The 27940-nt window shown below is 37.2% G+C and overlaps 1 protein-coding gene across 8 annotated transcripts in view; it reads right to left on the reverse strand.

Moving 5' to 3' along the window:
• Window positions 1–617: 617 nt before the first annotated feature.
• The window catches only part of LOC126297749 (serine-arginine protein 55-like), a 35444-nt gene continuing 8121 nt past the window's right edge, over window positions 618–27940 (reverse strand). For 2 of the 8 annotated variants that reach the window (XM_049988913.1, XM_049988914.1), the window contains exons 3-11: window positions 27433–27503; window positions 26971–27078; window positions 26418–26444; window positions 23940–24009; window positions 22936–23009; window positions 22657–22851; window positions 19246–19380; window positions 7543–7677; window positions 618–7356 (exon numbers count right to left, since the gene is read on the reverse strand). In XM_049988913.1, the coding sequence (XP_049844870.1) occupies window positions 7233–7356; window positions 7543–7677; window positions 19246–19380; window positions 22657–22851; window positions 22936–23009; window positions 23940–24009; window positions 26418–26444; window positions 26971–27078; window positions 27433–27503 (939 nt within the window). In that variant the 3' untranslated portion in view covers window positions 618–7232. Of the gene's footprint in view, window positions 7357–7542; window positions 7678–19245; window positions 19381–22656; window positions 22852–22935; window positions 23010–23939; window positions 24010–26417; window positions 26445–26970; window positions 27079–27108; window positions 27211–27432; window positions 27504–27940 lie in introns of all 8 variants that reach the window. The other 6 variants (XM_049988915.1, XM_049988916.1, XM_049988917.1 and 3 more) reach the window with 3 other exon arrangements.

Genomic DNA, 27940 nt, shown 5'->3' on the forward strand with positions numbered 1-27940 from the left:
CATTGGTTTAGAAAATGGCAGGAATGACTGCATAGTGCAACTCAAACACAGTCTATTGAGTAGTAGTAGTAGTAGTAGTAGTAGTAGTAGTAGTAGTGGTAATTCTGAACAGGCATTAATGATTCTTAATAGTTATAGGACAAAGTTTTGCCTTTCTTTAACATATGTTCAGCCTATATTCACTAAGATAAAATATCACATTCCTCAGAATCTCAAAAGTTTTGTTACTTGGCTAGCCTAATAGTTTAGGATGACAAGGTCTAACAATTTAAAATGGAACTTAATTTTACATTAAGTGTCTTCAAACAGTTAGTTCTAATTACAGACTTATCTGTTAAGTTGTCTAAAGGGATCCTACAGTTACAGTTTGTGTTATTTAATCTGAAATTTATCAATATACTGTGGCAGCTGGCATGTACATGGGAGGAGGGGGGGGGGGGGGGGTGTAAATTCTTGTCCAATGGTAAATACAAACATCTAAAAAAACTGTACCAAGACTGAAGTAAATACAATAAATGATGGAAATATTCCACACACAACTCCTGCAACTTTTCTTTTGGAACATACTTCAGGAAAATGCATATGGTTGCTATTGCTGTAAACTCATATTGAATAAATTAATTTTTCCATCGATAATTTATTGAGACACTTGCTACAATGTTCTGGACACACTCAGCTCAGACACCAGCAGCATTTCTAACACAAGAAACATCTATAACAATAAGAATTTTAAAAAGGAATTCAAAGATGTAAAAGTTACACAAATTCAGTTACAAAATTTCACACAGACACATCTACACATCACACACTTATCACCATTACTGCAATGCCATGTTCACTTCTGTGCCCTGCACATTCACAGTCTATTGTTACTTCATTACTTTTAAGTCTCTAGTTAAAACTCTGGATCAACAGTTTTTACCTCAGTGAAATTACAGGCAATCCCCAACTTAGGGTACACATCCATTTTGGTAGCTCCTTTCTTACTAAAGCACAATAATTTTCTTCGTATCAGCTTTACCGCGACCTGCTCAGATACGTACCACATCAAGCAAGTTAAATATACTTTAAGCTTTTAATACTTGATCATTCAATTTTTACTCTCAACAATTAGTTACATTAATTTGTGTCTGAAGTGACTAAATTATTACCACATCATTTGGGCAATAATCTAATATTTTATGTTTTCAAAAAGCTATGTCCTTATGAAGCAAGCACATTAACACACATCAATTCAAATTTTAATTTCTAAGATAAACTCATCAGTAATAGCTGAAAATCCTCTCTTAAGAATTGTACTGTGTCAAAATTATCAGAAGCACATCCTTTTTAATGTATTGTGAAACTTTTAAGACAGAACATGTGATGATTATTCCATAATTTTTTGGATACTTCCAGACATCATAAATTCCCGACATAATAATAAATGATGCCCACCCTAAGTCAGGGACACGAGTAATTTCTTGTTTGATAAATTTAAAACTTAAACAATAAATAAAGTCAACAAAGTAATGCTAAATCAGGAACACTTTCACAATTAACTTAATTCTTCTTGTCAGAAACACCAGTCTTCATGAAAGTAATAATCCCAACAAACAATATAATTCACAGTAATTATAGGTCTGTCTCATACAAATATAAGTTTGAGATATGGCAAGTAACTTGACATATGAAAGGTTTCTCATTTAATTCCCACCTCCATTGAAAATTGAGGAATAATAAGCTGTCCTCAGTCTATGGCAGAGGAGTAAATGTATGAAATGCAGCCATTAAATGATGGATAACAAAGGAAATTTGTAACTTACTACCAACTTTTCCAGCAGAACTGTTGAATTTTTTTAAATCAAATTAGTGATGCTGTATTGACAGTACAGACAAGACCTGCTTAATCATATTAATTGAGGATTTCTAAAAAAAAGATTTTCAAGTGAATACCAAGTACAACAATGCTCACGAGTTCACAGTCTCATTAAAATAAACACATGAATGGTAATTGTGCAACACGGGACAGAAACCCAAAGGATTGCATGGTAAGTTAATGCAGAGGTACAGGGATCAATGGTCATTAAGGTGTTTTAATGGGGTAAATTAGTAACTGGCAAAGAGAGAATGGATGGGGAACATTTTCTATTTGCCATTACGCATATTGGTCAAAACACACGTCTGTTTGTAACATATTATGGTAGATGCCCATATCTGTTCAACTTAGGTATGTACCAGTCATCTTTGATTTCTGATCTCTTTTGTTCAGTAGTTACTTTCCAGCTTTCGCAAAAAGGTCAATATTACTCTGCAACATACATTGTGAAATTTCCTGGATTAATTTTCACTCTGCAGCTGAATATATACAGTTATAAGGCTTCCCAACATTGAACTGTGATCCAGACAAACTTCAGCCCAGACTCCCAGCTTTCATGAGCAATGCTCTTACTGAAAAATTAACAGATGACACTCAATGCATCCAGGAACGATGATCTAATAGTGCCTATCCTAGTTCCTTTCTCCCAGAGGTGTTAGCCGAGCAAGGCATACAAGAGACTGTCTAAAGAATTTGGGAAGTAAAACAAAGCTACTGGTAGTTCATACTTTCCAGTTGGATCATAGGTCATGTTTGGATAGCTGACTCACTACGGCTACTACCCATAAAAGGGAAGAGTCAGGGTTCACGTACCAGTCTGACTTTATTGTTTGTTAACTTCCATTGCATAACTGAGTCCTGCACTAAATCTTGCTGTGAAACAGGTTTCACTCAGTCTTGAGCTATTTAACTTTATAGAGCTCTATAATGCTATACTAGAGACTATGTATCAATGAAGGGCCTTGTTTGTAGTTGGAACTTGCTTTTTTTTGTATATTTTCCCTTGTCCCCTGAACTGGACTGCAAATTTATACAACAAAAAACTGAAAGAGAGGTATGGCTTTAAATACGGAACTATGTGGTACATTTTACTGAGTTGTTACACATCCAAATGCTAGGTCTGACAAAGATTTCACATGAAAGAAGGCCCATGGAACCAACTGAACTACTGTGCTCATGCCAATGTGCCTCCTGAAGTTAAACAATGGTCCCCAGTGGATGGGATAAACTTAGGAGACTGCCTCAACTTTAAATGCAAATATTTTAGGTTGACTACAATGAACTATTAACTATTGACGAAGGAAGGCCAGATCCTGAAGGAAAGATTAGTTAAATCTGTACATCAAACATGTGTTATGACCATTATTGTTATTCAGTGCATTAATTGTAGCTGTGGCAATGTTACAACTGTGTTAAAACCCCGCATAAACGTCATCTCAGTTTCTTAGTTGTTATGATCACTACTATGTCCTAAATGTAACAGAAAAATACTGCCTTGCTGCCTTAACAAGGAAGCTGAGTGTGTAATGGAGGACGAGTGTGGCAGAATATTGGAGAGGGGGGAGGGGGGTTTACGGAGGAACTGAAAGGAGGGGATGCATGTGGGGGAATAGGTGGTGTGTGGAGGAGGGATGAAATGAATGAATGCTATACTAGAGACCATGTATCAATCAAGGGCCTTGCTTGTAGTTGGAACTTGCTTTCTTTTTACCAGGTAGCAGATCTTTGAAAGTAACAGATTTCTGAACAAACACCACCACTCATCACAGTTTTAGGATACAAAACATCTAATGTTACAACACTGTGTAACATGGAAGATACACTAGTCATTAAATGCAATAGCAGAAACTGCACCTTCATTTCTTTAAAGTTGCTCCTTTCATTTAACAGGTGCAATATCTGAATTTTCTAATAAATGAGACCCCTGCAGATGGTTTGGAGAAGGTGTCACCTTCTCCCCAACAATGTCTTCAACCAATTCCACAAAAATACACTAAATTTTCACACCTCAATTGAAGCTCTAATTTACTGATCAGTTTCCTATTCTAAGTATACAATCAATTTGATTGTAAATTTAGTGATCTCTTTCAATTTTTAACTTAAACATCTGGAAAGTCAACTTCCATTATTAGTCTTACAGGAAACAAATGAGTATACAACACCAGTTAAACTTCACGAACAGGTTTCTTCTTTCACAACTTAAGAGTTACGCTGTAACTCCACAATTTTAAATCTACACACTGCACTCCATATGTCTATACAGAAGCAGCAAATTCCACAAACTTCAATCTTGACTCACTGTAAAGTAATGTTTTGGAAATACGTTGGTTCCAATTTAAACAATCTTCACAATGCAATACTAAAGTACAGGCCTGTAATTCTGCAGTGAGATCAAGTTTATGAGTACTAATTTCTCACTTCTGTTGTAACTTATTCTCTTCATATGCAATAGTCAAATGACCCTGACATCAGTCACATCACAGTCTCATGAAATCAAGTCCAAAAGTTGACACAAAAACTTTTTACAAGAATATATCACCACATTCAATCAATCTCTATCTTTCATTTTACCACTTTTATGTCTGACACTTACAATGCAGTAAGGGGATTCATTCACATGTAACGTCGGAGAACTTCAACTTCTTGACTGAAAAACTATGCAGTCTCTATCTGTCCACAAAAACACACAGTGTCAAAGTCAACTAACACCGAACTATGTGTAGCTACCAGTGGCTATATTTCTCACTTTTACATTGTTTTGTCACTTCCAGAAACACGTATCTTAATTCCACACTGTAAGAGTTCTGCTGCTGCTGTAAAATTTTATTCACCTTTGCCTGTACAAACAACATTTACTCAAGAAGCTGTCTAAGTCATAACTTTAAAATATCAAATTGCATACCGGTATGAGACACTATGTAATCGAACTTCATGATTTTCATTAAGTAATTAAAATTAGACACCAGACTACAGTCAGTCATCTCTATCACTGTCTTGGTATTCAACATAATGTTAATGTTGGAAAATGTTAACTATTAACATTACACACATTTTGTATGAATACAGACATTTTCAAAAAATAAAACACACAGCACAACTTGTTTCTAAGAATTTGACATTTTTATAATGCTTGGACCTTTGACCAATGAATTTCCTACAGCTTAAAGCACAAATGCTTAGGCTCGAAACTTTCATTCTGTGATAATACTACTTTACATCAAACATGTGATGTCTACATTCAGTGTAAGTTTTAAAATTCAAGGTAGCAAACAAACATAGAAATATGATACAGTGATGTCTTTGGATTGTAGGACTAACTTCATGATAACCAACACCAAATTGTTTTGCAGCACACACGTAGTATACAAGATACTCCAGTGGCCAAATACACTAGTCAATGTGTAAATTTCATTGCTATTATGTACAATTTTCTGGAACAGTAAACTACATTCTAACATTCACCAGTTGGCCATGAGAAGAATATGACAGAATACAGAAATGAGGGCACAGGTACAGAGGTTAAATTGTGTTCTATTTTTTCAAGTATAGCGAGCATGGGGCACTCGAGAACTACAATTGGATGGTGAGTGACCCCTACCGCTTGACTTGCTGCAATATCAATGACAAAGTAAATGAGGGATTTTAACCCTATAAAAAAAACTATTTAAGACTGAATATCAGTCTCATGGCAATTATAAAGGTAGCAGTATTTCAGCACTGGGAAATATTTTAACACTATGAAATGTCCAGCAAATCAATTCTAATAGTACAGAGTGTTTCAAAATGAATATACAGGTTTCAAGGCTTTGTAGCACGTATTACATTCACCTTACAATTATAAATAATACACCGAATGAAAGAGAAAAACAGTTTCTCTTACAATTACTCAGTGTGAGCACCAAACACATATCGAGCCGATAGGCAAGTTGTTCAGATACCTTTATCGATGTATCAGGAGTAAGTATTGCAATAACACTGTGTCTAACATCGGATAGATCAGCTGGTATCTGAGGTACATACTAATGAACGTACTAATGAACATACTAATGAACATACTAATGAACATACTAATGAACATACTAATGAACATACTAATGAACATGTGTGTGAACATGAAGGTCATGCATAAAAATGCTGTGTCAACTGGCCTCTTTCACCCAGTCCACCAGTCAGATACAACATTGTTTAACCAGTCGCATACTGAGTTATACCAGTGAGGCGGCACACCATCTTGCTCCCAAATAAAGATGTGTTGTTCTGCTTCTTCCCATTGAGGCACGGGTCATAGCTGTAGCACATCAAGATAAGGAACATCAGTTACAGTTGATTTGCCACCCATAAACTTTCTGCGGGGATATTTCTTGGGCTAAGTGTGAAAGTCTCGCACTCGTTTTTCAGTCACTCTGTCATTCCATACTCTTCCCATTACGCACAGGTGTACAAACAAAATTGTTTGGGAGTTGCTCTTTCATTTTGTGTGTTATTCACAATTGTAAGTTTAACATAATAATAAATGCTACAACGCATTAAAATCAGTATGTTCATTTTGAAACACCCTGTATAGTGCTATTTGTGCTACACATTTTACCCTGTACTTAGGAAGTAGGTAAATGTTTTAATGTTGAATGCTTCTAGAATGTTATTTTGGGCTCACACATAACAGGGCAAAGGTTCAAATGGCTCTGAGCACTATGGGACTCAACTGCTGTGGTCATTAGTCCCCTAGAACTTAGAACTACTTAAACCTAACTAACCTAAGGACATCACACACATCCATGCCCGAGGCAGGATTCGAACCTGCAACCGTAGCGGTCATGCGGTTCCAAACTGTAGCGCCTAGAACCGCTCGGCCGCTCCGGCCGGCAGGGCAAAGGACCAAGCAGTATACAGTCTATTGTAAAATTCTCTCTCTCTCTCTCTCTCTCTCTCTCTCTCTCTCTCTTTCTCTCAGCATTAAGATCGGCCTTACACAAGAGGAATTGTTTCTGTCTATCCTGGTTTTTAAAAGTAATTTTTACAAACCACTTAATTAGATGTGTAAAAACACTTTTCACTCTTGCATGATGAATATTTACTTGCAGTGGGAAATTCTGAATACCAAACTTTGAAACAGTTCAGAGCTCACATACTACACAAGAGACACCACAACATTTTGTACCCTTTTGTGTACAGTACTCACTCCAGGGTTACCTAATGTCATTTTTGTTTTAATTACCTTCCCCTGTGTGTACTTGCACATCAATCACTGGAACTTTATTTTCACAGGCGGAATTTTTTCTGCAATATTCAGATTTTCAATATCCAATACTGAATATAAATTTACAGAGTCTATCTGCACTGTCATCCTCCACAAGAGAACACCAGCAATGAACTCTTACTCATCATCGGCTTTTTCATCAGGTGACTCTGAACCACTTCTCTTGGGGGATTCAGACCCACGGGTGGACTTGGGCGATTTGCTCCCATCCCTGCTGGGTGATCTTGAAGGAGACTTCTCACTGTAAAATAAAATATCACACTGTGTGAAAATACTCCTAAATTGCCATTTTGCATTGGACAATTAGTATTTTTAAACTATTATCACAGTAATAATGAGTTGTTATTTGGAGCTAACAGATCACATCATACAAACTATTCAAAAGCACAACAGAACTATGCTTGCTAAGCTTATTTTAAGTACTCACCCAGACTCACCATCCATCTCCTCCATCTCTGGTCTCGATAAAGATCTTGATTTAGATCTCTGTCTAGTCTCTGAACGAGACCCCGAGCTCGACGGTGACCGCGATTTTGCCTTTACATCAAACCGCTCCTCCGATCTGTTTGGGAAAAAAAAGAACTTTTTCAAAACCCAGGAAAATGTTAGAATGAACAAATAAATTAAGTCTTCTCTCTCTCTCTTTCTCTCCCCCCCCCCCCCTGCCCCTCCTCCCCTCCCCCAATATGAATCAAATTTTACATGTGACTTCTGAAATTTTCCCGGCGTATTTGTTCTTCTAATAATTTCCGGGTATGCAGCCGGATCCCGTCGACATTCTGCCACGATATTTCGGCCCAGAGACGTCCGGCCATCATCAGGTGAGTACACAACTACTGAAGAGCCCAGGTGCAGTCGCGGTATTTATACCGATTCTCGTGACAGATAAGCTACACTGTGTTTCGGAGTTAAATCACAGGACTTTTACATATAATGCCACCTAAAACAAGTAACAAGTATAATACTTGTTAAATTAATAAATCAAACCCAATTTACATGATTTCAAGCACCGTTTACTGGATTTAAGAAAAATTTACATTATACTTAAGATTCTGTAAAGTGATAAGAATAAGTTAATCATTATTCCTTGGCAAGAGCATTTGCTTGGACTAAAAGAACATCTTGACATTAAGAGCATAATGAATCAGATAATGTTTAATTTATTTAAACTAACATTATTCACCCTTCTGAGTGCTGTTACGCATTCTGTGTAAGAATGTATTTTCCATTAAACCCAAAGAATTCACACAAAAAAGCCACTGAAAATAATGATCATTGTTCATTCTCTTTCTTGCAGTTTTCAGTACCAGAGTAGTGTTTTTAATAAAACTGTCCCATTTAGGCTTTATTTATGAACACAAAACACTGCATGTTAAGCTTTGTTAACAATTCTTTATGATTTTATTGCTCAGCAGCATTCATCACTGTGTTTACAAACTAGAACAGGCTGACAAATATCACTAGATATATATTGACCTATTATATAGCCTCTTTCAGGTGTATGGTACGGACGTTTCTGTATTTAGCCTTCAAAAGTTTTTGTATTGCACACAATCCCAAAATTTCACTAAAAACTCAATAAGTAAATGCCAGCATGATGCCTTCTAGTCTCCTATGCAATCTCAGAACTCTACAATTCAACAAACGTATGAATTATGAAAGTTTCTATAGCTTGCACACAAATTTGCAAATTTGGAAAAATATTGTTTTAAACAACAATTATTACTTTGAAAATAAAAGTAAAACATTGTGATGCTAAAACATGTAACTAGACATCAACAAATTGAATACTGGTCTCAGGTGGAGACATTTAAGTTTGTAAGTAAGATCTTCAATTGTGCCTAAAACCAATGATCATGTTGGTCAATATCAGACTGGGAGAGTGTGTATAACTTACATCCAGTTGTTGCTGTGAACAGCCCAGAGACTTTGGTAATACTATAAAGGTAATTTTATAAAGAGCAGAGTACAGCAGACCAGAGTACAAGACTCCGCAAAGGCAAGCCTGTGTGACCAAGGCCATCACATAATGTGTGTTCAATAAGGCAGCAGGTTTGTAAATGGTCATTCTATGGCTGGAACAGCAGATTTCTGAGATATTTTAAGAATGGGAATCAAATTGTGGAAGGAGACATTGTTAAGTCCTGCATCCTTTAGTGTCCCCTCTACAAACAATGGTGACTAATGGTTCGTACAGTTTTATCTAAGAACTTAAATAAAAAATGTTTGTATTATTAACATAATTACACTAGAGCAGACCATTAGCTACATTAATTAATGGAAATAAGATGTGATTAATGTGTATTCCTCATTTACATATTCTGAAACAACAATGTTGCACAAGATTTCCCACATCCTACACACGTGTAGAGGAAAAAAACAAGAGAAACAAAATGTCATGCAATCATTACCAAAAATGTTTAACTTGACCATACTTTAATGTGAGCTGTTGGTGATAGCCTCAACGTAAATTAATGTTTTGACATTCAGACTATAATGAAAGCCAGTGAAATTTCCTATACCACGGTCTTACACGGGTTAAAAAAGTTCCCTATTACTCCATTTTTTTGCCCTGATTCACTCTGAAGAATCTGCTGCAGCATTCCTAATATACATGACTCTGTAAGAGGAAGAGAGGTAGCAACAGGGTGTATACGGGGACAAGGGAAAAAAAAATTCCCCGGATTACTCCCGAATATCCCATTTAAAAAATATGCTTTTTCCCCGGGTGAAAATGCACCTTTTCTGTGCTAAGTGACAGTATGTTTTCCGTATATTTTCCCTCGGAACTGTAAAACTTATCAATCATTTGAATGGTTAACATTTTATATGATCGTGTAGAACTTCCTGGGGGCCTGGGGGGAGGGGGGGGGGGGGGGGGGGGGGGGGGAAGAGACACTACACACGTTTGGAAACACCTTTGATTTGCAGCATATTTTCATATTACGGAAGTATAAATTCAAATTGCACCAAACACAGCGCGTTAGTTTCAGGAGCGTTGCAACCAAGGCTCCGTTGTCCTTTTGTAGGCGTCATATCTCAAGCCACGAGATCTCGCTAGCCGATGACAGCAGCTATTCAGAGCATAGCACACAGGTTATAGTCAACCAATAGCAAGATCACAGGTTACATAGCGCGAACACACAAGAGGAAAAGTTAACAGTTTACATTAACGTACACAGTGCCGTATATCTACAAGAAAAGGTAAGCTTTCACATATAATATTGGTCTCTAAGATTAATACGCTACAACAGAAGCTAAGCTTTCACATGTAATTTTGATCTTTTTCTCGTGTGTTATGCTTTAAGATACATTACACAAATGTGCCAGTAAATTTAAAATTATGACAAATGCTCACACATAACATAATTCATCTTGCCTAAAAAGAAATTTACTTTGAAAGTAACACTTTTCTAACCACCATTCGCAATACTACCCGGAGACTGTTAGAAATAGGTTCGATTTACCAGTTACCGGAGAGCGCCAGAAAACACATTGTGCGTGTGCAACTGCAGTGGTGTAGGAAGCCCGCATGTTCGTGTGTGTAAAGCACTAAGAGAGCTTAGATTACACCATAAAAGAAACAGGGCATCAGAGGATACTCCTAAGAGCATCGAAATTTCGTAATCCATACTAAAATGCTTGAAGTGCAAATTGACTTTTTCCAGATTCACAATGAAGTAGGTCCCATCTGATATTAAGCTATTCAGTGTGGTTTTTTGGATGTGAATTTTCTTGGAGTACCAGTACTCTACGATCTAATTTTTGGTTCTTTATTATGGGATAATGTCATACATGGCAGAAGATGATAACGTGCATTTGAAACAGCACTTTAAATTCAGCAAACAGTTGGAACTAGTCAATACTGTAGAATGAAACACTTTGTTTCAAATAAAATGATTGCGTCAGCAGAATTTCTTTAGCAAACTTGCAAAAATAACTTCATTGTTCGGCAAGGCGATTAATGCTTGACTTGGAAATAAAATAAAATCAGAAAACTGAAATTAATAATATATTTTTGCCCTCCGTAATTATGTGATTGTATTTTAGTTCACTTGATAGCTCCCGGCCACAGAAATCCGTTTTGTTTTCATTTGACATGGGAGCTCTACACGAAGAGAGCGAAATCACGTACCGTAAACACGGGTCACGTGGAGACTAACCCCCTCCCCTCCACAACTCTGAGAACTCTGTGCAACCGCGAATCTGGCAGCTAGGGCGCGCGAGAAAAATTTTTCTCGTTTGCACCTGACTGCTTGCTGCTACTACCAATACAGCTAACAGCCAAACTTCAAGTGGCGGGAGAAGGTACTGCTTAATACGCAAGTCAAATGCGCATGCGCAACAGACTGCTGGCAACTGCTCAAACGAACCTAATGTGAACAGTTGTGACATCATGCTCATAGCAACCAGTTTATTGTTACGAAGACTTACAGCCTGCGCCCAACAGCCTTTGACATATTTTTACCATTTGCAGACACACGTGTGTGCAGTGTTTTGCTGTCGTAAACTGCACATTTCCCTTGCCACTAAATTTTTATTTTTTTCCCTCTCATTTATATTTTATTGCTGCAGTATCAATCTCCAGTAGCAGGATACAGTAACATTCTTTGCTAGAGAATCAATTCTGCAGTCAAAATTACAAAACTTTAACTGAAAGCTAAAACAATGAAAAATTCCCGGGTTCTTTCCAGTTTTCTCCCAGATGAAGAAATTCCCAGGTTTTTCCTGGATTTCCCGGGTCATATACACCCTGTAGCAAGTATCATGTATGGTGTAATTTTTTGTTATTAGAATTTTACAACTACCGTAGCCTACCATAAATAAGCTTAGACCATGGTAATTTTCCACGTAGCTTTGATCATTTAACATCGTACCCACATTGCCTGTACGTTATATCGTGATTTAAACTACTTGTCACTTGACATGCCATGGGTGCTTGGCTCAACCAACCACCAATACACCAATGGAAGCCTGGCACTGTCAGCTCCCACAGAGTTGCCACTTCCGCTGCACTGCCTGAAGCAGTGTGCCACCCAGTTCTCTATGAGCCATTTTAGTACTAGATTTGGGACTTTTGGCTTCATAAGTCTTATGATGTAAGATTAAAGTAGTCGACAGAGGGGCAGACAGAGGCTACACACTCGTAGCAAACTTTCAAAAAAATGTTGGGACGTTGTGTGGTTATACAGTCAGTCGCACAAATTCATGTGTTTCAGAAGAGGATATTTTGAGAGAGAGAGAGAGAGAGAGAGAGAGAGAGAGAGAGAGAGAGAGAATGTAGTAGCACCTCTACTTCCTTTAGATACAGTGGTGGAGCAAACTGCAACTGCTCTACAAATCAGTGATAAGAATCTATAAAGAGAAATTTTGCAAAAGAAAAACCAGACAAATCACCTAAATTGGAGGCACCTTGGATAAAAAGGCACCTGGAGAAGGTCGTTACAAATCACAATTCTTTTCAGGAGGATGCATTTCACTGTCAGAAATATGCATATTATTTAAGGACAGAGTACCCGGCATTCAAAAAGCTACATACTACTTTGCAGCAGCTAGGATCTATTTCAGGATACTAAACAGTCTCACTAAGACTCATGAAGAAGTTTGGATTCCTATAGGAATCTATTTTTAGGTGAAAGTTAATAATGGAACACCAAGATATTGCAGCCCGGCAATGCTGTTTTGTTAGAGAATTAATAGGGACATAATTTGGCTACATGAAACCTGGGTGAATAGGGTGGGGGGAGGAGGTGGTCTGGTGGCAGCAGTCGTATGGGAGCTCCGATCACCAGGGGAAAATCAATAATTGCAGCATAAGCCAGAAATTCAAAAGGTTTTATTTCTAACTGTCTGGTGTTATTCACTTCAAACAAGACCTTCAACTAGAATGATGAGATGAACCACATCATTCTTGTGAAGCGGTTTGAAGACACAGTGCTTCAAAACCTGACTAAAAACTGTAACTGTCATGGATAACATGCCACAGCATTTGGTCATACAATACAAGATCCCCAAAAATGCAGCGAAGAAAAACTACATTATTTGTGGGCTAGAGAAAATTATGATATGGTCTGACAGTAGCTTGACACAGGCAGAATCATTAGAACTTAGTCCACAACTTTAGTCCAAGAACCCAGTTCACAGAGTTAAGGAAAAAGATTGCAGGCATAAAGTGCTCAGGCTGCCTTCATACCATTGCCACTTCCACAAAACATAACCGACTAAGGGTAATGTCAGACACCAAACTGCTGCAGAAAATAAAAAATTTACATTGACCACAGTGGAAAGACTTTTGAAAGAGGCATTTGAAAAAGTGACACCAGAAGACTGAGAAAGGAGTTATAAAGGAAACATGCAACAATGGAAGAGTATTATAACAGTGTGTAGAGGACTTGATAATATCTGTCACTACGAGCCAAGACACTAATAGTTCAACGAACTGACTCAATTGACCTGTCTCTTCCCATTATCTGATTAGTGTGTAGTATATAGTTTACTTTAATGAACATCTTATTTCGATTAAATCTGGTGTTTTTGATTTTATTTCAATCAATTTCTCTTTCCTGTTGCGAGACTAATGAATACTGTTCAGACAGCTAAAATCATCTCCTTATGTTACGTTACACCTTATATATCTCCTTAAGTAAGTTAGACTGTATATTAAATATATTTCATTTTGTGTGGACGTGAAGATATTTCATATGTGTAATATTTTCAAGATATGTAATGATAAGGAAACTTTTCTGCATGTGAAAGTTTCTCCCGTTTCCATAGCTAACGCAACGCCAGCCCAAATTAAATTTAAGAGAAGATTTCTGATGAGTTGAGAGATACCACAGGGTGACAGTATACATGAATTTCTAGATTTGATGCTGAGCAAGATATTTTAGTAATCAAAGACAGGAAAGTATTTTGAGAGCACGAGTTTTTGATATATGACAAGTTTGAAGCTGCTTACCAATGAGGAAAATTTAGTCTGTTTCAAAAAAATTAACGTAACTCTTTTCAAGATTAAACTTAAGGATAGATTAAAATTAGAAACAGATTTTTGATATGCTGCGAGAGAAATAGTCTACATTGTACATGAATTTGAAATTTTTTACTATATTTTGTGGCAGATACAGGCTTTAAAGTGATTTTCTATCACCGCGGAGAGTGATGCACTGTGGCAGCTGCCTGCAGACTACTTGACAACAATGCCACAACTTTGGAGCCTAATCATCAAGTGACAACTACTTTAAACTGGACTATAGGTCTGAGTCATGCCTGCTGGGTGTTGCACCACAATAATCACTTTCTTCACATATGCAATCAGTGTCTTACTAGAGCTGCTGAACAGCAGAAGCCATCAACAGTCTAGAAACTTAGTGAGGACAACAAAGGGTCAGAGAGCCTATGGAACAGTTTTGTTCTACATAGTTATCTTCCTGTCTGCTACTTGAGAATAAAGCAGTATTTACAGGAAAACAAATTGTCCAAATTTAAGTCACATTTTACTCAAAAAGTGTCAATTTGTAATGTCAAACTGATGATGATGTAAATATAAAGGAAATACAATTTATCATGTACAGCTAAAAACACAATTTCCACAAGAAAAAGGTAAATTAAAAATAACTGCAAAACAAAAGTATATTAAGCATTTCTTCAATACTTTGTATAACTTATATAAAGAGAGAGAGAGAGAGAGAGAGAGAGAGAGAGAGAGAGAGAGAGAGAGAGAGAGAGAGAGTGTGAGTGTGAGTGTGAGTGTGAGTGTGTGTGTGTGTGGAGGAGGGGGAGGGGGCATGCGAAGAGAAGTTGTCTGCTCCCATTCTCTTACACCTTCATTTATGTTTCTGTAGCTAATAATTTGACCAGTAATCCTACTATTCACAATCATTCATGTAATGTACCAAAACGAACCATTGTTGATGCTGAATTTTAAGTTTCATGTTGTACATTTATGACAAATAGATTCAGATACTTTTCCTAAACTATCAACATCAGTAATGAAACATGAAATCAGTAAAGCAACAGTTTGCATTGTTAATGCATATCCCAAAATACCTCTTCATTTCAGCAAAAATGTCAGCACAAAGAACTGTCCAAAATAATTACATGCATTTGAGATTAAATTCTATAAACATCAGGTGTAGGTGTGGATGGTTTTAGAAATGAATAGTATATTGAAAGATTACCTTCACTATTACTTTCCCAGGTAAGAGTGAGGTACGGAACCATTATAAGTTTGAAATACTGCCCACAGAAATATGACTGGCAATTGACAGAATTGAAACATGCAAATATGTCCAGTCAAACACACACTAATTACCTGCATGCTGGAATACATTAACTTCTGATTAACTTTCAGCTACCAAAGTAAGTTCTTTAATACATTTCTGCCCACAATTTATGACGACGATGATTGGTTTGTGGGGAGCTCAAATGCACTGTCATCAGTGCTCATACAAAGTCCCAATTTTTACACAGCTCAGTGTTTGTACACAGTCCAATCTAGCCACTGTCACAAATTATGACGACAATGAAATAATGAGGACAACACAAACACCCCGTCCCCGGGCAGAGAAAATGCCCAACCCAGCTGGGAATCAAACCTGGGACCCCATGACCATCCACAAATTATGATTCCTCTTCTACCGCATTGTAGTATGTGGGTTGGTTGGTTGGTTGGCTGGCTGGCTGGTTGGTTGAATAGATGTAGCTATGGCAGAGATCTCTTATCTCTTCTCTTAAGAGAATGAAGTAACTTCACAATTATCATTGCTCCCTAGCACATCATTCCAGAGTGGATCTTCTGCCCCAGGTGTCCAACTTCATAGAGGGACAGCAGGGAAGCTACAGACCAATGGAAGTCAGCAGCATCTGGCAATGAATCTATTCAGAAATGGACAAACTGACGAGGAAGCCCCGTGACATGTTTCCTAATGTATCACTCACAATAAAGCAGCTGCTAGATGAGCAGCAGACTTGCTGTAGGGTAAGTCCAAAGAAAAAGTTAACACAAATAATAATGTCTTCAGCAAGAGCACAAAATGAATTAATACCAAACATCACATTGGAGAAGCTAACCATGTATCAAGAATGTGATAGCAACAAGTATATGACAATAGAGCTTACAACACTAGATGTCTATCTGCAGCACCAGTACTCTCAGCACAAATATAATGGGAGCACAGATGCAGTCATTCTAAACTTGCACATGCTATGTTCCTACTTTATAAGCTTAGGAATAATGTCAGCCAAAACTTACTGCTGTATTCATATTTTGCTTATATCCATCCCCATATTTCATATAGTACTCTGCTCTGGGGAAATTCTCAATTCAGTATCAATTTTCAGATGGAAAAAAAGCTCTTCGGTGTATAGTGGGTTTATCTCTTAGGGATACATGCAGGGAACATTTCAAAAAACTTAGCATCATGACAGTTCCTTGTTTGTACATCTATTATTGCTTATTACACGCAAAAGAAAACATAGCTCAATATCCCCTTAGGTCATCTGTCCACACCCATAATACAAGACAAAACCATACAATTCTTCTGCCATACACTACATTGTCCAAGATACATAATAGTTATAAATATGTAGGCCTCTGTTTAATATGCTCCCTAAAATTGTACAAACAGTATCTAAAAATAAATTTAAGACAACACTGGGTCAATGGCTCAAAGGTAAAACATTTTACTCAGTTGATGAATATAAAGATTGTAATATGGCAGATTTGCTGTTTTAACATAGAGAAAGGTACCTCTGCCTGTAGTAGGACCTAAATATGGAAAAACAATATCTGACATATAGGCATAATAGACCATTTCGAGTGCTCTACATTTGTATCAATATAGTAGTATAATGACATAATGTCATCAACATGTATATGATAATGACATAATGTCATCAACATGGATACTCCCTGCTTAATATAAATTTGTAGAATGTTTTCTTTTTTATTGTAAAATTAACAATATATAAAATTCCAAATGTGTGCTATTGTACTACACTATCATTCATATGATTTATATATACATTGTTAAGAGAATACAACCATCTTTATACTGTAATTGAACTTTTTGACAAAGCCCATTGTATAAGAAAATACTGAACAGCTAATAATTCTTATTCATAGTTGCAGTGTACTTCGTAATTGTAAACATCATGAGCATCTCATGGATGATTAACACAAGGCTGCTCACAAGGTAATGAAAGGCAACACTTGCCACAAAATGGCAGTAAGTGCTGCATGATTAATCTCACGATATCGACATCCTTAATAACTGAAACAAAATGGCGTGGACAGCTGCTCTCCAGACTGTTTCAAGATTCTGTCAACGAATTCCAGTGTTCCTCAGCAATATACAAGAAGGTCCTTGTAGGCAATATAATGGAAGTTGAAAGTGTAACCATTCTCCCTGCTCCAGTTGATTGGGGTGGCAGAGTTCTTGCCTTTAAGGTGGGTGGCCCAAGTTAGCAAAGTTTCCCAAAACGTGGTATACTGTGTGTACCTCTACAACCACATGGCCTCAAAGATAATTCGACAACACAGTCATGGGACCAACCTAGATTTTGCCTTCTCGAGCATTTTCTGTATTAAATTAGGAATGCCAAAATTAACCTGCCCCTCCAACCATCGTCCTCTACTTAGGCAATACCTCAGTAGTGGCTGCAGACCTGGGAAAATTAGCTCAGTAGTATTAATTGAGTAATTATGATTGACAACTTATTAATTAATTGACCTACCTGTCTGTTTGGCATCAATTTCCTCTGAATTTTATTGAGAGTTCAAATCTGATCAGAATTAAAGGATTAATTTCATTTCTCTCTCTCTCTCTCTCTCTCTCTCCCCCCCCTCCCTCCCTCCCTTTGTCGTGGGGACTGGTCTGGACAGACACTGTGGCCTCACCATGCACATTTTGACAAAGTCACTGCATTACACCACATTTTCACAAAAATACTATTACTAATCTTGTGTCACAGACTGAATCTACTGTATTATCTTTGTTTTCAATGCTTAAAAATGTAGTTACTTATCACTGAATTTGAACATTATGTCAGACTGGACTTCAGAAAACTTCTCCTGTCCGGTAATATTTTTCCTTCTTTTGCTACTGATTCAGTCTGCCATGATGTTAATATAGACTGAACAGTAACAATTTAACCAGATTTATCTGGATTAATCTGAATGTAATCCATTATTAATCTTACACAAAGTAAGTTTAATAATCTTCTTAACCTCATCTCAATCACTTAACATTCCACACACATTGTGGGGCCAAGTGTCAACTTCAAATCAAAGGATCTTGATGGGAAGGGGAGGGGGGGTGTTCAACCCATAGTCTGTCCTGATGTTTCTTTCAGTTATTCTTTCACCACCTTCACCTTGTTCATTTGTGTGAAAAGTATGAAGCTGCACCGTAGTTTGGAGCTAACATTAAACTGAAGATTCCCCTATAACTGGCTGAGGAAGCCAGATGAAATGTTATAGCAATCTACTCTTTCTGTGTTGTTATCCCATCGTGGACTTTTTATATTATCAGTTGCATTACCTACCCCAAAATAAATAACAGTAGAAAAACTATTTTTTAATTGATTTTATTCAGTAGCCCTTGGTTTCTTACTCGTTTCTGAATGAATGTGGGTTTTCAGAAGTAAAATGTCATTTATAATGGCTCCGTTGTATCCCAAACCTGATTGATTGGAGACACCACCAACTGTTCATTGCTCCACCATTGTCCCAAAATTGTATGTTCTGTTAAACATATATCAATAATTGTACATTGGAAGATGGGACCTGCATCTACAGATAAGTGAGCCAAAGATTAGTAAACATCAACGGTAACCAACTTCCCAGTTTTGATTTTGTAAGATCTCACCACTAAGCCATTATACCTGTAATTATTTCCACACCACCTCTAACAGTTTGTGTGTTAACTAATGCTTTATCGTAGTACCAACAGCAGTGAGCAGAATAATAATTCCCATCAGTTAATAAAGCTTACCTAGTTCTCAACAGGCTGGCCATCGTGAACATTACATGGCACACAAGAAAGAGTGATCAGCAACGACCATACAATTAAGCATTCAAATTAAGTATTATATTCAATGAAACAGTAAAAGTTTCATGATAAACACTAACTTTGAGCGTGATCTTGACTTTGAACGGGACTTTGATTTTGAGCGTGATCTTGACTTTGAACGAGATGGCGATTTGTAACGGCCAACAGACTTTGATTTAGAATGACTCCTTGAACGACTACCACGGCTCCTGGATCTGTAACAAAGGAATTAAAAATTTTAATAAACATTGGCAAATACTACATTCACAATTAACAGTTTCAGAATTATGCACTGGCAGGACATGTACAGAAAGAATCATGTGTCTCATAGCTCGTGTTACGAAACTTGAACAGCATGAGCTCAGGTATGGTATGGCATAAATGCTAATTTATTATTTTGCTGTGATGGTACACTTGCACAATCTCAAAATTTTAAAACATACTGGTACAAACTGAGACCGGTGTTACTAAGTTCTGCATCAGGTTTAGAGTGCCACTGCTGTGGCAACGCACATCAGAGATGTTTCAAAAGTATTAATTTTAGGGCTAAGGACACAGATGCCTAAATGACCACAGAAGACTTCAATAAAAAACTATTTTTGTACTTTAAAAACATTCCACTTACATAGGAAAATTCCAGAAGAGCATGCTATATTCTTTAAATGATGTTAGGACCAGAACAGATTCTTACACGAAACATCATATATTCAGTTAGAAAAGTCACAGCATTATTTCCTGTGTGATGCCAATGAGGTCACCATTAACTTTCCTGACTTGAATATAATGGGTCAGGCAAAAAATGAAACAAGTTTCTCTAATACCTCATTAGGCAGGATTAGCACAATTTTCTTGAAGTTTGTGAGGAACAAGTCTATTGGCTGCTCAGATTGTGTGTGTGTGTGTGTGTGTGTGTGTGTGTGTGTGTGTGTGTAGGGTGTAGGGTGGGTGGGGGGGGTGGGGGAGGTTGCACGCGTGCGCACCAATAAATCTGTCCCTTCAGCTATGTGGACATCTGGTGGTACTGTTTAGAGAATACTCACAGGTGATACAGGAACTGAATTAAGTATAGCAACGCAAATGTTGAACTGTTTCTTTCCAGAGGAAAATCCACGCACACTATCCTGGTTCAATTCTCACACCACAATAGAGATTAGTGTCTGTGGTGTGGAGAAACATCTGAAAGCATTAAATTGTAAAGTTACAAGGTGTAATGGAATCCCTACTACATTCTGTATAGAATTTAGGTCTTTCTCAAAAACCCTTTTAATCATAACATACTACAGATCCCTCAAACAACAAATGTGCCAAGCACTTTGAAGACTGCACATATTCACATCTGTCTTCTTTAGCAGAAATGATCCACATAAGCACTGTCCAATAAATTTCACACTGATCTGTTTTAGACTCTCAGAACATACCCTAAATTCAAATGTAATGAGATATCTAACAGAATGGCTTCCTCCACACAATGTCGATTCAATAAATGTCTCTAAAGTGAAACTCAATCCACACTTTTCTCATATGATATCATGAAAGCAATGGGTCAAGGCAAGCAGGCAGATGGGCATTTCTCCACAACCGAAAAGCATTAGGCTACCACACAAGCATTTTAATGGAAGTGTGATTGTGTGAACTATCAAACTAAATTTGTTACTGGACTGAGGATTTATTGGTAAGGAGCATGCTATCCAAGATGGAGAGTCATCAATAAATGAGAGACCTTCAGATGTGTACCATGGTAGTGTACTGAGACCTTTCCAGATATTAATGATCTCGCAGACGATTATAAACTTCAGACACTTCATTTCACTGATGATGGAGTCATCTTTAACGAAGTACTGTAGGAGAGAGAGAGAGAGAGAGAGAGAGAGAGAGAGAGAGAGAGAGAGAGAGAGAGAGAGAGAGAGAGAGGCTTCACAAAGATTTCAAAGTGGTGGAAGAATCGGCAATTTGCCTTAAATGTTCAAAGTGTAAAAATCATGTGCTTTACAAACTGAATCTACCTAGTACCTAATGACTCCAGTAGAAATAAGGAACAACTATAACCAATCAACTCTTCCAAATAAATAGGTAACAGTTTGTATGGATACAAGGTGCAATGATCACATTGCCTAACACTGGGAAAATTTAATCTGCCTATAAATGAGACAACTAACAAAACACTCCTGTGTTCCATCTCATGCTACTTACATATGTGGAACCCATATGAAACCAAAAAAAGGGGGAATAATGAACGTATAGAACTTAGGATAGCACAAATGGTCTCAGGTTTATGATGCAAAAAGACAAAGATACCCAACTCTGGCTGTCTTTTTGTATAATAATTCAATAAGAGTTGCTGTACCATTACATCTCACATGCTGGAAGTATATAGTCACAGGTTTGATCAAACAATGGGAGTGTGTCACAGAGATGCTAAAAAACCTGAACTGGTACATGAATGAAAATGCTAACCAGCCTATGAACATCTACCTCACATTTTAAGGACCATCTTTACAGAAGGAATCTAGGAACATACTACAGTCCTGTATCACTCCTGTAAGGATCACAAAGAGCAGATTAGACTAACTACAGCATGCAAATACACATTTATGCAATCTTTCTTTCTGTGCTGAATAGGAAAGTCAAATGCAAAGAGCCCCTAATAAGTGATAAAACATTGAGTACCCTGTGCTATGCACATCCCAGTAGTTTGTGGAGTGCAAGTGTACATATTTAGCTCATACACAGCAAATACCTTTCTCCAATATACAAAATTGCAAATTAAATGAACTTTTGTTTGTGACTCCATATAGGTTGCAGTGCAGCCTTCATCAGATCATATCATTTGGGTTTCAATGGACATACCAAAACAATTTCAAATATCTTATGAATTTTAGTGATTCTGAGTAGCAAACTATGAAAGAAAGTTGTAATGACAAAAACATATGCCTGCAGTGAAACATTTGTAGCTCAAATTAACTGGAAGAGGGAAGGTATGCATTTCAGGTGATTTACTACTTAAACGAAACAAAGAAAATTTCCTTCAATTAGATTTACTAAAGAATGATTAACAATACAGTAAGATGATTCACATTTGCTTCAATGGTTAATTTCTGGATGACCCCAACATTGTCACTTTAACCCAAGCCATTTGCCTTTCAGGATTTTGAAAGCCATGTAACACCATTACCGTACGCCAAGTTTCGTGTGATACAGCTGATTTTGCCCCTGTTCATTCACATGTTCAAAATATTTGTACAGGTTGTTGGCTGTGAAGTTGCGCAACAACATCAGTTCTGCCTTCCTGCAGAATACAAAAGATGTATTGGCCAACTGCTCATTGTCTATCACGGAATTTACTAGTTTTGATGAATATTACCACTGAGTAAGAACACAGTTCAAAATCAAAAGACAAGATGCACACAAAGAAGACAATTCCTCTGCAATTAGAGTAGTCTCCTTGCTGAGTTAAGGCAGTAATGGGCCAATTAAAAATGTTATTTACTTACCTTGAACGTGTCCTGCTGCGACGACGTGATCTGGAACGCGAAGGAGACCTAGACCGCGAACTAGACGAACGGGACCGTCTGCCTCTACTCGAATGTGTATCTTCAATTAGACGGATACGACGGCCATTAAGTTCTGTGTCATCTAACTTTTGAAGTGCATTCCTCATGTCAGAATATGACGCAAACTCTACCACCCTGCAAAATAATCCAACATTACATACTGCAACTTATTTTTAAATTAACTCGTGTAATCATTTTGTCACTCCAGTTTGTACATACCCTTCATTTCGACGCTGTTTGTGAGCATCAGCATATGTAACTTCTCCAGCCTGTCTCATGAAATCCTTCAGATCCTGTAATAGATAATGTGAGCTAAGTAGTAAGAATCCAAGTATTACCAGAATACACAGTAAATAATCCTTCAAATATACAGCAGTAAATAACGTGCTAAACCAAAACATGAGGTACTGGAATGAAGTTCAAATTTCAGGGGAGACAATTGTGTACTGATTCCGAGGAGTGAGATTAAGTGCCATAGCAGCAGTAGTATGGCCAATTGTGTTCAATAACCTTCTGCATACACTATCAAACACTGAAAAAAATTATGAAATATTTCACTTTTAAGGTGAATGGTGGTCTATGCCCTGTTACTCACATTCCATTCCACATCTGTCAATTGCCTTAAATTCCAGGCATTGTACATACAAAACATGAGTACCTATTAATCCCACTGAACTATTATGCATCAACTCTTCTGTATACTCTTGAGTAAGAGCCCATCAATGAGCAAAAATAAATAAAAAATAAACACACAGCTTGATATAGAAGTGAATATTTGTTTGTTTTATGTCCCTCCTCCTACTCCAAACATTAAGTGAAGGTTTAAGATATTTAAAGTGCAAGCAATAGAAAACTATAGTAGTGCTGGCACATATGTTTATCACTTCATATGTATTCAATGTCCTGTTGTTGAACAGTTCTATATTTATTACAGCACATTTGGGGATTTGATTTCTCCCTTCATGAAAGATAATCCTCTAATTAAACCACCACCACCACCACCACCACCACCACCACCACCACCACTTAATTTAAATTTCCACTTATTACAAGCTTTTTACCATCCTTAATGCAGCTAATACAGTAACTACACTTCCAAAAACGCACTTCATATATGGTCTGAATAAACAGCGAAAATTTTAAATCCAGCTGTGTGAGCACAGGTTAGCCCTGACAAAATTTCATTTTAACATCTTTGGTTTTAAACATTAAAATTATCATACCTGCCAGCTTATTCTGCTAGAAAGATTTTCCACAATCAAGCGATACTCAGTTCTTGTTGGTGGTCCATACCTAGAAGTAAAAGCAACCCTGTGCATGCAATGATTCAAGGAAGTACATAATATTTAAAAAGATACAACAATTAATATTTTACATATATACTGGAAGTCCCCTTATTTTTACAAATACTGAAACTACATCTCATGAAAACTAAAACTGTAATACTATGTGGACACTTTAACATGGCAGTTTCATGTGAAGGTGTTTTTAATTATGGTTGCACAAGATAGAGGTTGCACCTGAACTACCACATTTACTACATTGTTCACCTAAGCAACCAACTGCACAATAGCCATTACCAAATGCTTTAAGCACTCTGCTTTGCTTCGGCCTGCTTGTTTTTTCTTATCTTGAAAAGAGAGAAATGAGTAATCCTGTTCCATGATGGATATCAGTATGACTCAACACTAGAAAGAACTGGTGATCCCTTTGACCATGACAGTTGTGCATTCGCAGAATGCACAGATCCAACTGCTAGCCCTATGGTAGTGAGATGGAGCTTGTTCCCCTGCACCTCTCCTCTGCCCTTGGACATTAGATTTTCTCACCTGTTTACAATCACAGCTGACTTCCATGTTGTAGTGTCCACATCACATTTTTCATTTTATTTAATGATGCCTATAAAAATGCTATGAAACGGAACACAGGGTTGGGGTGTATTCTCCAGGAAGTGGCTAAAAGACAATTCAACAATACACTGTATTGTAGAAAGTAAAGAAGCTTAGGACTTAATATCCTGACAATGAGATAATTGCAGACTGAGCATAGGCCCATATTATCTCAGTATTAGTCAAGGATATTGGCCATGTCATCTTCTAATGAACCATCCAGCTTTAGCCTTCAAGGATTTAGGGAAACCATGAAAAACCTAAATGTGGATGGCTGGATAGTGATCTGAACTGCAAACCTCCCAATTACTATGTACTAATACTGTACCAAAAGCTGTTATTTTGATATTGTTTTATTAGGCCACCAGTTTCAACATCCAATCGCATCTTCTGCACGCGTAAGACAAGGCACTAACATATTGAATCTGGTTCCATAAAAACCTGAACTTCACAAGGAAGTGTACTCTTCACACATACTTGTTAAGTTCAGGTATCTACATAACCAGATATGAATGTTGGTACCTTGTCTTACACATGCCCGAGTGATGCTTGGTGGTGTTCACAAGACAGGCCTGAAGACAACATGACAAACATTGAAACTGTCTGCCTAATAAAACAATATCAAAATAACGACTAATGGTACACTATTATTAAATTTCATCAACCAGCCACTGCCTCACATTATTAAGCCCAAAATGGAGTTACATTTTCCCTAACACAAGCCAGTGTCTTGCCCCTGCACCATTCACATCACCACAATAATGAAACATATGACAGTGTTGATGCAGCTTATTATACATTGCACTAAATAATTTTAAAAAGAGACTGTTTTTCATAAACAGAATGCTCCCACTGAGCCAAACCCTGTTATGTCGCCAGATAATTTCAGTTCAATTTTTAGTTCACAGTTCACCACATGGAGACCAACAGACCGAAAGTAAACCAAAATCTTGTTCTACTGAAGGATGATATGGGGCAAAAGGTACCAATGGTACCATCGTCCTTCCTAATTCCAAATCTCCCCATTTTACAACTGTGGTCATTTGATATGGGGTATGTTGAAAGAATTAAAAAGTTTCTGGCTCATTTTGTAGCCTAGACTCTGAATTTTGCGATAGGCCCTCCACAAAGTGCTAGATATATATATATATATATATATATATATATCCCAGCAAAAAATGTTTATCTTTTTGCTATTGTACTCAGTCCTCACCTACTGACGAACTGTTTTTAGAAGTTTTGGTTCCCAACTTCCTCCCTCTATTCTCACTAGGAAATGCCGGTTATGTCTTGGACTTTGTCAATTCTGTTGTTACCATGAATACAGTAAACCTTACACCTTCTCTGAGCTACACACACTGAAAATGCAAATTGTTCACATGAAAGGTTTTAGTGTTTAATTGTGACAACACGGCAGAAAAGGTATGGCTATCAAACAACTTGAGACCTCTTCATCTGTGCAATTAGCTCCTGTGTTAACACCCCTGTATCAACTGTACTGTTAGAGAAACATTTGTTTAAACACACACACACACACACACACACACACACACACACACACACACACACACCAGAGAGCTTCCTTATGTAAGACAGCAACATTTTATCCGTTAACACCAAATATGTTATACTCTTGCAATCAATCCTTAAATTTCATTCTGTATTGGCTTACAAAACATAGCAAGATATTGAAATAAAATCAGTTCAAAATACACCACCTAATGGAATGAGCTGAATGATGATTTGTGACAATGTAAATGAACCCAAAAATAACAAACAGTATCTGTATTAATATGAAAAGAATAAACATACCTGTCATGATAATAGACATCCATATCCCTGAAACAAATGAAGTCATAAGCTCAGTGACTTCCACAAACAAGACACTCCCTCATGCCTTATTTTATGTAACCGAAAACCCTCAATTACTACATTATATACTACAGAGATCATTATCTTAGTTTCCACACTGTTATAATTAGTACTGAACAGCACAAACTCAGTTTCCAAACATGTTTAATGACCTCAAAATTTTTTAGGAAATGTAAAGGCATAAAAAGGAGTGCCTTGCCCTCTCACTTTGCATAAATCTGCAGCTATTTAACACCTGTCAATACAATAACAAATGTTCGATTCCATGAATTCATGCTTTCAGTCTGCTTATTCTGTGGGAGTATTAACTATAAATTTATGATAAGTAAGTATCTGTAATTAATGATGGCCTATGAAAGGTAAATGCTTATTCCTTTGAAATAATGAAAGGGGTGCTACTCACCAGTTATCTTTTTACAAAACAAAAGTCACCATGGTGGGTGAGGAAAAACTGTGACAGTAATATCAATGAAACGACACCCTAACCGCTTACTTGGCCCGATCGCGGCTCCGCCTTCGCGGGGGAGGGCCTCGACTTCTACTCCAATCTCGCCACATGTCACTCCCGCGCGGTGTACCACGCGCTTTCTCTACAGAGACTCTGCAACAACAAGCAATAATATCGGCTTACTTGTCCATCCACGATGAACGCCGACGTGTGTAGCCTCCCATTCCACCACCATAGAGACGAGGTTCTCCTCTTGCTGTACCACGGGCGTGCTCAACAATCACCCTGAAATCAAAAGAGTTGTCACTTCACCGTGGGCCAGTGGGCCACATCCACAGGGCACCAGACATCAACGCATCAGGCTAAGAGGCTAAAAAACCTGTTAAGAAAAGCAGGAACACAGACAACAACATAAAATCATCAACTCATTACATTCACAATCTGAAAAGAATGTTAGTTTTTCAATTTCTTAACTAAATTATACATTCAGATAAAAGGAATGCTTACCTTTCTCCAAGTAATTCCTTTCCATTCAATTCATACACAGCATCATCAGCATCACGGTAATCATCAAATTCCTGAAACACAGAAGAAATAACTCACTATGGCCAAATAATTATCAGATTACAGAATTTCTGGGGAAAATAAACATTGGGAGTAATTTTCCTAGTCCTCAGAATTGGAAAGCAATCATCTTAATTTTTTTTAAAATTACACTGCAGTAAAAACTTTAACAATTATCTGAATTCATACAAGCTATTAAGTACATGTAGTAATGATTCAGTAATAAAATTTCTTGAAATCTGGTAACTACTTTCCCTGCAATTAACACTTTCAGCAAAAGTCTATTTTCCTCCTTTAAGGAAGTGCAAAGTCTACATTACAAAGTACTCAACAAAATTAAAACCATGTAGCCGTATCACAGTTAAGTCCACATTAAATTCCTTGTCTAACAGAAAGCTCACTACACCCACTACAAAATTTGCATCTCTTGAGAATATTTCCACAGTTTAAA

Source organism: Schistocerca gregaria, chromosome X (assembly GCF_023897955.1).
Source record: "Schistocerca gregaria isolate iqSchGreg1 chromosome X, iqSchGreg1.2, whole genome shotgun sequence".
Classification (NCBI taxonomy): domain Eukaryota; kingdom Metazoa; phylum Arthropoda; class Insecta; order Orthoptera; family Acrididae; genus Schistocerca; species Schistocerca gregaria.